Source organism: Primulina huaijiensis, chromosome 13 (assembly GCF_012295235.1).
Source record: "Primulina huaijiensis isolate GDHJ02 chromosome 13, ASM1229523v2, whole genome shotgun sequence".
In the NCBI taxonomy this organism is placed as follows: Eukaryota; Viridiplantae; Streptophyta; class Magnoliopsida; order Lamiales; family Gesneriaceae; genus Primulina; species Primulina huaijiensis.
In genome coordinates, this window is record NC_133318.1 from 19,239,587 (window position 1) to 19,252,580 (window position 12,994).

Consider the following 12,994-nt stretch of genomic DNA (forward strand, 5'->3'; position numbering starts at 1 on the left):
GTTGCTGTGTTCACTTCCGCAGCATCAGTGGATCGAACAATCATGGAAAAGGACGATAAAGCAGTGATAAATCCAGAATTAGGGTTGAAAAATGAGAGTTCAGTTCAGATTAAGGGGGCGGAGTTTGGATCCGATTACCCGAGCCGGTCTGAATGGGACGGGTCGGATTGTACAGACAAAGGCTATGTCCCTAGGGTTCGGCCTAGTGAGGCGAATGGGTTCGCTGTATATACAAGGAGTAAGAGGTTGAAGAGTGAAAGCGGGGCCCGAATCCGGTGTTTTGGTGAAGTGAGGGGTAATTCGGGAATTTGCAGCGAATGTGACGAGGCCGTGGTTTTGAATGGTGAAGATGGAGAACATGGTGGTGATTCGGTGTATGCGGGTGGGAGTGAGGGTAATTTGGGTGATTCTGGCTATGTAGATGGTGAAATGGTGGAGGTTGAAGTAAAAGAGGAGCCGATGTTTGTGGCTGCTGCTACTGCTGCTGCGGCGGCGAGGAGCAATGGAACAGGAAGGTCTACGAGGTCGATAATTAAGTCCAAGAATGAGAAATTGGAGAGTGAGGTGTCTAGGGGTTTACAAGATGCATTCTCTTTGGAAGTGGAGGGATTGGAGAGTGAGGAGTCGAGTGGGATGACTAGTCCAAATGCAAGGAAGATGGGGATTTCTAAGAAAATTGCGATAAAAGGAAGGCCAACAACAGTGAAGGATCTTTTTGAGACTGGATTGCTGGAAGGGTATCCAGTTTTCTACAATGGCGGCAAGAGGGTATTCTTCTCTCTAACCATTTTGTGCTGATTATTATTCGAGTGACTTTTCTTAAAATTTTTGCATTAGTTATTGTTACTGTTTCTAGCGTTGGACTTTAATTTTTTTGCAATTATTCAGAAATTTTGTAACTTATTCCATAGGTCCAATATGGAGTTCCTTTTGGAAAGGAGTTATAACGTGTGCTGAGAAATATTATTCCTCCTTCCATTAAAATATTAGAATAGATCATAATCGCACAGATAGGATACATAAATTGTTTTAGAATTTCTCCATGGAGTGGCAAGTATAGTTTCTTAGTAATTCTTAAATGCAACTTTACTATTCCTTGAAATCAAACTAACGAAGAAGGCTTTCTTGATTCTTTTGCAGAATAGAATCAATTACACAAATTGATCTTGTTGTGACTGTTTGGGTACTTGCAGGTTATATTTTCATGCATAGAGAGGTGATGCGACTTGGCGTGTTTAATGCAATCTTGCATCTCATGTAATTTTCACATGCTAGCATTTATGAGTATTTAGCAAAGATAAATGATTTTTTTTAAGTTCCCCCCTTTGAAAATTTAAAAAATCCAACAAGACGGTCAAGGAAAAACAAATGATTTCTCTCTTTAAATATTTTTAAACTTTACGTCCATCATGGTCATTGTCATATTATATGAATTAAATTATCGAAATTGCTTTAATCATCTATGTCATGTACCATGTATTTGGAATGCCGAGGCTTTATAAATTAATGAGGATAATAAACTTACGTGTTGGTTGGAAAATGTCATGAAAAATGTGATGAAAATGATTCTTATATGTCTGTTCTCTCACAAGGTTATATGATGAAAACAGCAGATGAGCATTTCACATGCTAATCCAACTCATGGAAACTTGATTTGACTGAGAATCTGAGATGCATGAATACTCACATGAACTTGTATTGAGTCGAAAAGTGAAACTTTCCTGAACTGTAAAGCTTTTAGATGTGACTTTTATAACGAGATTTCAAATTGAAGATATCGATTCCTCGCCCAAAGATTTTTTCCTGCTTGTTGCATCTGATTGGACATATCATCTTTATAGGGATTTCCACTACGTGGTAGTATAAAAGATACTGGAATATTGTGTTCGTGCAGTTCCTGCAAGGGAGTTAGGGTAAGAACTTAAATTTCTCGGTTGAGTCCAATTCTCTTCTTTGTGTATGAGCCATATGAATTCAAGAGATATATTTACATTATAGGTAGTTCCACCATGTCAGTTTGAGATTCATGCATGTAAATCATACCGGCGCGCCTCACAGTATATATGCTTAGAGAATGGAAAAAGCCTCCTCGATGTTGTCAAAGAATGCCGAAAGTCATCTGTAAAGACATTAGAAGAGACAATTCATAAATTTGTAGGCCCCATGCCTGTGAAGGAATCTGTTATTTGCATGAATTGCCAGGGTGTGTATAAATTTGTTTCTGTAATATGTCGATTTCTATTATACTTTGAAGAAAAAATCGATGTTCTATGGTTTCTAGGGTCATTTCTTGCAACAGCTTCAGAGGTGGAACCGGTTTGTGATTCTTGCATGATCATTGAGAATTCTGAAGTCGATGCAGAATGTACAAAATCTAGGTACTCTCTGCCGACGATAATGTCTTAACTCAATTTCTTTTCCATTGGCTGATAACAAGCCACGTAACTCTAATGATTTTGAGGCTGTTGAAAATGTTATATCACAAGATGGAAGTTTTAATGCTAGGAATACCATAAAGTTGAATCACTTTAAGAAATATGAAGTTGTACAATGGCATTAAAGATTGCCAGATTTCGAAAATGAGGTCCAAATGGTAAAATAAAAATAACGCACAAAGATTTGTGGGGATGATTTAGGATGCCTGAAGTTGTAAATTTTAATGTCAAACTTGATATTAAACTGACTTTCAGACTCTTAAAGCTCTATACTTACCTCGTATCCTTTAATGTTGGGAAGTTAATGTATGGAAGCTCCTAAATTTAAACAGTAAATGCATCTGTAATTCTGTATCATGGTGTGCCATTGAGTTTTGTTTTTAGCTTCGTCAATTATATGCGATAAATATTTAAATTTGATGAACTCAAGTTCGATAATCTTAAAGCTAGGTACTTCTCGTAATATTTAATTGAATTGTTGCCTTGGTGCTTCCAGGCCTTTGGAGCCACTTTTAGGCTTGACAATTTCTGATAATGGTAAAGTGCATAACACTCCCAAAAATAAGAGTCGTCGAGGAAGAAAGAGAAAAAAGTATGTATCATCTTTTGGTCTTAGTCCTCAATTATTTCCTTTGCTGTTTTTCAGAGCGAATGTAAAGGTGAACTTGTTCCATTTATTTTCCCTTTACAGGCATTTAGAGTTGGCGTCTAATACAAAATCTCCACAAAGATCCTCATTACAGATTTCAACAATGAGGGGCCAGCAGAAGACAATGAAAATGTTGATATTTTTCTCACTTTTAAGTCAATTGACATTGATTTTCATTTCTGACACTTGAATTATTTATCCTTTTTAATCCTATACATTTCCTCCTTGATTTCATTCTGCTCGGTTCAAGTCATCAGCAACCAGTCTCAAAATTTTCTGGAAGTGCTTTGGCTAGCCATTTGAAGTCATCTTTTGATTTACATGCTAATGGTAGTGATTCTCCGCAAGGATCCACGAGGAACGACAATACGAGAAAGATCTTAAAGAAGTTGGTGTTTATAACTATTCTTTGCATGTCTTGATTTGTAGTACCAAATAATCTATTATCTATTTTACTGTTTCATTGTGGCTCATAGGTTTTCAAGGACGTCCAACCCCTTAAAACGTGGATCTGCTCACATATCCATGAAATCAAAGAGTTCATCAAAAATTACTAAAAAGTTTGTACTTTAGCTGTGGTGTTTTCTGAATCATATAGAAATCTGATTGTCTTATTTATGCTTCGTTTACGTGCCATATTAGAAAATGTTCATGGGTCTTCGCAGAGATCAGAAAATGCACAGAATGGTCTTTGAAGACGGTGGATTACCAGATGGAACTGAAGTTGCTTATTATTCTAATGGCAAGGTGGTTCAGATAAATGCTTTATGTGTTGTTTGCTTACCCACATACCCACATTATGTATGAATGTATTCATCTATTTATTAGATTATTTCAGCATTGTAATCACTCGCTTGTCTGTTTGTAGAAATTGCGTGACGGCTATAAAATGGGATCGGGTATAATGTGTCGATGCTGCAGCACTCTGGTACTTGTGTTGATGTTGTGCTTGAAATGCTCCGTATTTTACCAGATGTACTATTTCTTTTTACCTACTTTGAGCAGGTTAGTCCATCTCAGTTTGAGGCTCATGCTGGTCGTGCCTCCCGCCGGAAACCGTATGTGGTCTCTGATTATTTTTCTGCGAGATGTCAGCTTTCTGAATTAATATTTAGTTGTTTCCATTTAATTTCCTTACGCCTTATAGTTTTTCTGTAGCTATATGTATATCTACACTTCTAATGGGGTGTCCCTCCATGAATTTGCTGTCTCCCTGTTGAAAGGGCGCAAGTTATCTGCAAATGACAATGATGACTTGTGCATCATTTGTGCAGATGGTGGGAAACTTGTGCTTTGTGATGGGTGTCCCAGGGCCTTCCACAAAGGTGAAGTTAAGATTTATGATGTGCATATTTTGATGAAAATTTTCCTTCATAGACTTACCTAAAGAATCATGCCTTTTTCTGTTATTTGAAAATTTTGCGAGTCACATTTTTTGAATATATATATTTATGTACGTCCTTGTGTTGTATTTGGGTGGCATGCAATAATTTTCTATTTAAGCATGAGTTTTTAAGCAAGTCTTCGATGTCTGAACATAGCAATTTTTATTTCTATTTAATTTAATTTTTTAATCTCTGTTTGCCGAATGCATCTATGGTGTTGTATGGTACATCCTGTAGACTGTATATTTATCAAATTAGCACAACCCTTCTTCGATGTCCGTTTATGTTAAATCCTATGTGACTCCATGATAGTTGAACTTAATCTGTGAAAGCCAACTGGAGATCTTTGTGCGACACTTTGATGGAAAACATTATGAACCTTGTTCCATGATATACTTGCTTCTAGTTGATGCCGCTTTTCTCAAAATGATTCTGGGTTTTCTTTTGAAATTCTCTCGATGATTGTACATTTAGAGATATGCAATGTTCTTACAGAGTTTATGTCTAACCGCTATCTCTCTCTTGTGATGCAGAATGTGCCTCCTTGTTGAGTATTCCTCATGGCAAATGGTTCTGCACCTATTGCCAGAACAAGTTCCAAAAGGAAAGGTTTGTTGAGCACAATTCAAATGCTGTTGCGGCTGGAAGAGTTCTAGGTATTGATCCCATTGAGCAGATAACAAATCGCTGCATTCGCATTGTCAAAAACCCAGAAGAAGCTGAATTGATAGCATGTGTTATCTGCAGGTTACACAAATGGCACAAATTGATTCTTATATTTTTCTTTGTGAATTTCCCTGACGTTAGATAGTCATTGTAGTTATATTGTGTTTATTAATATATGAAGTTACTACGTTTGCAGAGGCTATGATTTTAGTAAATCTGGTTTTGGTCCTCGTACTGTTTTACTGTGTGATCAGGTATATTTCTTACCTTTTTTACCTTTTTTGTTTTACTCTTTTATGTTGTATGGTTGTACCATACCCTAAAAAATAATTTGGTATTCCCAGTGTGAAAAGGAATATCACGTAGGCTGTTTGAAAAAATGCAAGATGGCTGATCTAAAGGTGCGCACATTCTCATTCTTTAGAGGGATGAGTTACTTCAGATTTGATCTTTTGATCAATTGCCTTTTTTGTTCCTACACTCTTGTATTTTTCTCTGAATCTGTAAGCATCTGTTGTGAAGGAGCTTCCAAAAGGAAAATGGTTCTGTTCTTTGAATTGCAAGAGAATGTATTCTGCACTCCAGGATTTGTTGAATGCTGGGGCTGAAAAGATCCCGGACTCTTCTCTGAATATTGTAAGGAAGAAGCATGTAGAAAAGAATCCAGTTGCTGAAGTTGATCTTGATATGAGATGGAGGCTTTTGAATGGAAAAATTACTTCTCGGGAAACCAGAGTGTTGCTGTCCCAGGCTGTAGCTATATTTCACGTAAGAACTGTTGCATCATATTTACTGTTCATTTTCCCGGTTAACAAGATTTGAGTTTGGTCAATGACAAGATCTGAGAAATACTTGCAATGCTAGACGCACAATGTTTTGAGTTGAATTGTAAATTAAAAGTATGACTCTAGTTGAAGGACGAACACAGATTTATTGATTTAGGAGTGTGACTCTACTTTAGTTTCCTAGAAATGATTGGACATGTTTTGTTTTGTATTTGCGAAAATATCATCTGGCATCACGATAATTCAATAATTATTTATTTATATAAAATAAACAACCGTAACAGAACCTAAACAATTATATGTTTCTTAAAAAAATTTCCTACCGAATTAAGTTGTGCATGAGTGAAGGTCCACTAACCCATAGCGACACATATTCAGCCTTTGCCTTTTAGATTTATTGTAAACACAAAAGTAAGAAGAATTCAATACCAAGCTTTATTACTTGTACTAGAAATAGTCAAACTAACCAGTCGTCAGCGCTATGGGTGTACTCACTTTGGAACTGGTTTGTAATAGCTTTGGAGTGAACACTAATATCCTGACACCAAGGTTTTAGGAAATAATCATTTTATATAGAATTTTTAGTCTGACATGCTTTCATGTATAAATAGTTTCAATCCAATAATGAACGAAAAACAAAAATAATTGATAGTTTCCTACGTTCTTTTCTATTTTTTGGAGCTTTAACGTATAATTTTCAACTGCGTGTGAATTTTTTCCATGAAAATAATGGTACATGTAAGATCTTTTTCATGTTGTTGTCCCGTGCAATAACTTTTCAAACCAAAATTATCTTGATGGTAGATTAGATAATGTGCTTTGGTTTGGAGTTCAAGTGTGAATAAATTATATTCCCTCTCTACCAAAATAGGGGTCAGTCAGCTATATGACATTGTTCCTAGTATATCAGAATCAAAATGTTGTTGTTCTATGATTTCCTCTGGCTGTATTTTTTGCAACCGTCATCCCAAATAAATTATGTACCGTTAAGCTGATAATTGATATTTATTACTTTGATTACTTTATTTTTGCTTTAGTTTTAAGCTCAATTTTTTTCCTTCATTTTCTGATACATCAATGTTATTCTGTGGATAAGACAAATGTGCATCATTGGATTTGCTTATTAACTTGTTTTCCAGGATTCTTTTGACCCAATTGTGGACTCAGAAACAGGACGAGATTTTATTCCCTCCATGGTTTATGGGTATTGACTAATACTTTGCCTTTTCTCTGCTCTGTATGCTTTTCTTATTTATGTTCATGTCTTCGCTCTTGTCCTCCTCTATATTCGCCCTTTCAACCCTTTCTCCATGACAGGAGGAATATTAGAGGTCAAGACTTCAGTGGAATGTATTGTGCGATATTGACTGTGAAGTAAGCACGGTTACTTTGATTCCTGTAAATTTTTATCCTTTCATCTTTGGATAATTTAATTTTCTTGCTTATATACACTTACATATATGTTGCAGTTCAATAGTTGTATCAGCAGGGATTCTGCGAATTTTTGGACATGATATAGCTGAACTCCCTTTGGCTGCTACACGTAAGGGTAACCATGGCAGGGTAAGTTTTTTTTATTTCTTTTCATCAAGCGTAGTCCTTTTTGTGTTACATTTCCAATGGTTTTTGGCTTGTCTATGTTTTTGATCGTTTGGGTTTTGGGAGATTGCTAAATTTAGATATTTGATTACCAGTATATAGATGATGATTTTCGTGAAGTTGCATTTATATTAGTGAATAATGCACACGCGTTGTGTGTGTAATAATGAATATAGTTTATACAGTGATAATATTATTTTTCTTATTTAGTTAAACACTTAACATAGTTATTCAGGGCACAAGGCGTACTAAAGTGCTAGCGTATCCTAGAGCCTTATGCGCATGTCGTAAGCAGAAGTGTGCGATTTATCGAAATAAAATGCATTTGACATAAATTTTGAAATTCAACATATATAAAGTGATTTACTACAATATCAAATAAGTTAAATATATTTCACAAAAACAGTAAACATTATAAATAAAAATTCATTAATAGATAATGTAACGTAAATCATAAACAGAAAAAAACTTCTGGAATTGAAAGAAACTGGAAGCAGTAAGCTGTAAGAGCAATTGGAAAAAGAAAAAGGAAATGAGGGCTGCCTATTGCCTGATTTGAATCGCTGCATTTTGGGCGTTGCACACAGAATCGCAGATAGAAGTTGAGGGAGCTGATAAGTTGCTGCACATAGTTAAAACTTACATGAATGCAGGGTTTTTTTTAATCATTAAATAGCTATGTGATTTGGTAATTGAGTTTCTAATTTGGTTGGGCTTGAGTTAATTTTTATTTACGTGCAAAATTTGCAAACCACTTCGTGAGATGCTCGCTTTTGAGCCTCACCCAGGCCTTGCGCCTGAGCATAGGCGCACGCTTGTTTCAAAAGATGCACATGTGCAATTACCAAGGTGCAATGGGTGCGCCTGGCTATGCCCTAGGCACTCGCTTTTAACAACCATGACATTTAATTGTCTTTTTCTCTAATTATAAGTGCACTTGAGAATCGTGACTAAAAATTTGTACGGATAAATTAATAAGAATTGATAACTGATTAAATTTGAGAAAGAAAAAGGATGGGGATGTTTGGGAGAACTGAGATTATGTGGGTTAAATTTTGAGGTAAAATGAGAAGAAATGTGGTCTGATTTGACACACCATAACGGTTATTATGAGTTGTGCAATTATTATATAATAGTGGGTAAAATGGGAAGAAATTTTGGTGTGATTTAACACATCAAAGTGGTTATTATGAGGTGTGCAACTATTATATAATACATAGATAGATAGATAAAAAACCAATTTCTGCTGTCTACCTCCGATAAAGCATTCATCACAGGCACCCTTTTATTTTTAATTTGTTTTCGTTTGAATTTTCCTTGTCCTAAATGTACTTCATTTTAGGTGAATGTCATTATTACCTGTTAGCAATGCAGAACAAAAAATGTACAATATGCTCATGGAGCCATTCTAAAGAGAGAACTTAAACAAGCCAAGCAAGTGTTCTGTGGTACAGTAACAGCTATACAGCAGCTATAGAAGCTTGTTTGGTTATCATGCATAAATTGCTGGTATACAATGGACTGACAAATGGTTGAACCGTTGAACTTAAGAAAAACATTAACGTTCCACGATTGTATAGGGTATTTGGTGTGGGTGATTATTGATGCCATAGAAAGAAGTTAATTAACTGAAGGCAGATCATTAAAATGCCAAAAAACTGGAAATTGGGAGCTAGAACATTTACCATTTCCTCGTGGCTGGTGGTTTTGGAAACTATGGTTGTGAAATTGTGCATTTGCCACCTCATGATATTGTTCTATTTTTTTTGCATGAATGCTAAAACTCTGATTACGTTGATTGGACTCAGAAATTTTGCACAGAGATTGAGAACTTCACGCACTATATAGATGTCCATTTCACTCAGAAAGTAATGGGGCTGCTACAATTTCGCTAATTGTTGGCCATCTAGTGAGGATTCTTGCATCTTGGATGCTGCCTGAAATATCTTATTGTTGAGCTAAACCTAATTTCAGATTTTGAATATGGTGTCCGTATAGTTTATTTATGTCCCTGCTATTTTGCTCTTTGTGATCCATGTTATACTCTAGGGGTATTTCCCTTGATTGTTGTTTGATACACACTGTTAGTGTCTAGTCAAATCTAGCACCTAGGTTAGGTGGCACGAGTAGGGATTATTAATTTGTTTGCATCAAGATATCCTTAGATCTTTGTCATAACTCATAATGTTGAAGTATTTGTAGCACTTCTCATGAAATTCAAATCTTTCCAGGGATACTTCCAAGTCCTTTACTCGTGCATCGAGAAATTGCTTGCATTTCTGAATGTCGGAACCTTTGTTCTCCCAGCAACCGATGAAGCGAAATCAATATGGACGGAGAAGTTTGGGTTTAAAAAGATACCAGAAGAACAGGTACACTCTGCCTCTTTTCGTCGACTCTTTCATAAATAGAACTGAATGTATTACAGCTAACGATCTTTCTTGACCTGCCATTCTGGTCTTGTACATTTGCAGCTTTTGAATTACAAAAAGATCTGTTGGCAAATGGTAACTTTCAAGGGGACATCTATGTTAGAAAAACCAGTTCCAAAATGTTGTACTGATAATCAAGACAAAGAAGATTCTGATGCTTCCTTTCAGTGATTAGCAAAGCAAAGCAAAGCCATCGAAGCCATTTTCTTCATTGGCTCAATGGGTTTTTGTATATCAACTTTAATTTATCTTCATAGTTTTGACCAGTTAACCAGGAGCTGCGGATTCCAGTTCTTAGGATCTAGAAAACACCGTGAGGCTGATTAACCGTGGATGAGTTCTTAGGACCTAGAAAACATCGTGAGGGCTTTTTATGCCATGTGGGGATATGGGAGTTGTAAAAATGTCATTGGCTGTTAATTCTTGGTGACGTAACGGTGAGTTTCTCCAATTGTTTATGTGCTTTGCTGTGATTTTTAACTGCTTGTAAATAATTCTTGGATGCCGGAAATGGTCTAATTAGTGTTTCTGTGAATGGTGCACATATGATGTATCTGAAGAATCATATTTCGCTGTATGGATCTTTCAATTTTCCCCGTACTAATTTTTTGTTATCTGATCAATATAGCTAGGTGCTGCAAACATTTTTTGGGTAAATGAAGTCCTCTGCTACATGTGATATTTCTGACTGTGTTACATTGGCTGGTATTTTTTCATGTACCGATCAGTGTGTCCCAATCTAAGTACGTATTGGGATATCAATTGCATATTGGTTCGAGTTTGAATCTCCATCTGCAGTAGATTTGATCTGATTCGATTTATGTCGGGGTCTAATATAGCTCCGGGAATTGAGGTTTATGTGGGAAAAAATAATACAATTATAGGGATATGGTCAATATTTGGCGATGGCAAACATCTAGCAAATATATTACTTGCTAGAATCAAGTATCACAATACCCATTGAATTCTTTACTTCTGAAGTCGTCTGAGAGCAGATAAGCTGTGTCAGATAGCCATAGATATGATCCTCACTCACTAAAATGGGTACTTTTTGTGAAGATTTATTTGTCCTTCAATTTTATTTTTTTTCCATAATAAATGGAGTGACGTGAACTTCTGGTTGTGATATCTATCAGCAAAATTTAAATCATGTTGTAATAAACGACTCCTATCACAAGTTATTCAATGTTGCTAAAATGTACTCTGCAAAATAGAAGTATATAAAATGTTCCAACAGTCGAATCATTTAACAGTGGTAAAAAAAATAAAAGATGATCGACCATGCCTCTCATTTTAAGTATATTTATTTTATGGTACAAAAGTTTCTTCACTTATTCAAAATAAAATAATAAAGTCTCTTTGGCTCATTCGTTGAAGGTTTTAAGATGCAATGTTCTTAATATAAACAAAAAATTCCCATTCATCAAAATAAAACATGGCTTAGCGTATGACTTATTCAATCCCCGATTGGCTGCCCATATCTTCTCTTCTTTTCACCTTTTTCCCATAAAAAAATTGTAATCAGCCCTCTCCACTTAAACACAAAACATCAATTGCCAAATGAGTCATCATCTTACTTTTTTTTGACTCCTAAGTGAAACCATTACCATCAATGGAAAGTTTCTTTAGTTCCGAATCAAAGTTCTTGAAATAATTAAATTTTACTTTTATATTCAATGCTAAAACAATCGTAATTCCCACCACCTATCCAACCCGACTAGATAAAGAATGCATGAGGGCACGTGCACTAAACAAGTCACTTCTCACTCACACTATCCATGCTCTCTCAATCTTATTTCACTTTCATCGTGCTTTTGATAAGCTTGAGTTTTTCGACAGGGTAGCTGAAAGAATCGGCTCAGACGACAACTAGTTCTTCTCCATTCTCGAAAATCTCACTTTCAAAATACACGTTCTCCATCACCGAAGGCCTAAGAGCTCATGCAACTACGACTTATGGAAATCTAACCTCGTACAATTATCCAACATTACCCTCGTTATCACCGTTGATTTAAGGTCATTTCCAACCCAAAACTTTATTTTAAAGCAACTCTACTTTAAAATAGTGCAATTTCTGCACCAAATACAGTATCCATCTCCAACCCATCTACTTAAAATCTTATTCTGAAAAAAAATATTCTCGGAATATTCTCATTTATTTATTTATTTATTTATTTTTTCTTATTATTTATTAAATATATATTTTTTAAATTTAGTGATTATATTACAGGGAAAATGTTGAAGTTTTAACAAGACAAATTTGATAATTCGAGGACAATGGTACCTCGATACATTTATATCTTGGTATGACACGGCTAATTCCACTGTATATATTTAGCATACTTCTTTTGTGATGAATTTTGTGATTTGAGTATTCACAAATTAAAGGAAAATGGATTGAGATTTTGTGGTGTTCTCTCCTTTTCTATGCTACTTATTTCAATTACCGTCTTGCAATTATTGGTTTTATATAATTTATAAGCTTGATGAATTTTTTTTTATTATGGCTCGATGGATGTATGGTTTGAATATGATATATTTGATATGTTTTCCCTCAAGATACAAAACAAATGGTATTGCCTTATAACGTTATGGATTTACGGTTTTGTAGTTTTTTTTTTTTTTTTTTTTTTTTTTTTTTTTTGGAAAAATTATATACGTTTGACATGAGATATGCCCGAAACAAAAGGCTTTTCAAATATCATGATACATTTTTTTTCCCTTGTAGCTCCACTCATTACAAGAATAAATGCTTATGGTGACATTTATAAATGTCATCATATTCAATATTCAGTGACATTTAAGTTTTAGTGACACCTCCAACAAATGTCCTCTATTCCAATGTCGTCTTAAACTTCTTGACATTTTTTTAATATCATTATAAGATGTTAATGACAACTTCATACGTGTTACTAATTATTCATATAATGACAATTTTAAATGTCAGGAAAACTCATGTTTTAAATACATTTATACATGTCTTGTTATTATAGTAATAATGACAAATTTATATGTCAGTTAAAATCATTTATAATGACAACTA

The 12,994-nt window shown here is 35.0% G+C and overlaps 1 protein-coding gene across 3 annotated transcripts; it reads left to right on the forward strand.

Annotated features, from left to right (window-relative positions):
• LOC140991359 (uncharacterized) lies at positions 1-10,551 on the forward strand. 3 transcript variants are annotated; one of them, XM_073461275.1, is made up of 21 exons: positions 1-768; positions 1,842-1,913; positions 1,999-2,203; positions 2,282-2,378; positions 2,932-3,027; positions 3,127-3,216; positions 3,335-3,472; positions 3,561-3,644; positions 3,750-3,831; positions 3,953-4,012; positions 4,090-4,149; positions 4,232-4,409; positions 5,003-5,216; positions 5,332-5,389; positions 5,480-5,536; positions 5,658-5,903; positions 7,060-7,124; positions 7,238-7,294; positions 7,390-7,483; positions 9,751-9,891; positions 9,994-10,551. In XM_073461275.1, exons 1-21 carry the CDS (start codon positions 43-45, stop codon positions 10,120-10,122), a joined length of 2,949 nt encoding a protein of 982 aa, XP_073317376.1. In that variant the 5' UTR covers positions 1-42; the 3' UTR covers positions 10,123-10,551. The 3 variants fall into 3 exon arrangements, with proteins under 3 accessions (XP_073317376.1, XP_073317377.1, XP_073317378.1); XM_073461276.1 differs by having other exon boundaries at positions 4,090-4,142; positions 4,243-4,409; XM_073461277.1 differs by lacking the exon at positions 3,561-3,644.
• Positions 10,552-12,994: the final 2,443 nt, after the last annotated feature.

What these genes read in the sequence shown, in the direction of transcription:
- LOC140991359 (XM_073461275.1), top strand. Translation starts at nt 43, where the DNA reads ATGGAAAAGGACGATAAAGCAGTGATAAATCCAGAATTAGGGTTGAAA. An exon ending in CTTATTATTCTAATGGCAAG is followed by an intron (nt 3,832 to 3,952) that starts GTGGTTCAGATA and finishes GTCTGTTTGTAG; the next exon opens with AAATTGCGTGACGGCTATAA. An exon ending in TGTGCGATATTGACTGTGAA is followed by an intron (nt 7,295 to 7,389) that starts GTAAGCACGGTT and finishes TATATGTTGCAG; the next exon opens with TTCAATAGTTGTATCAGCAG.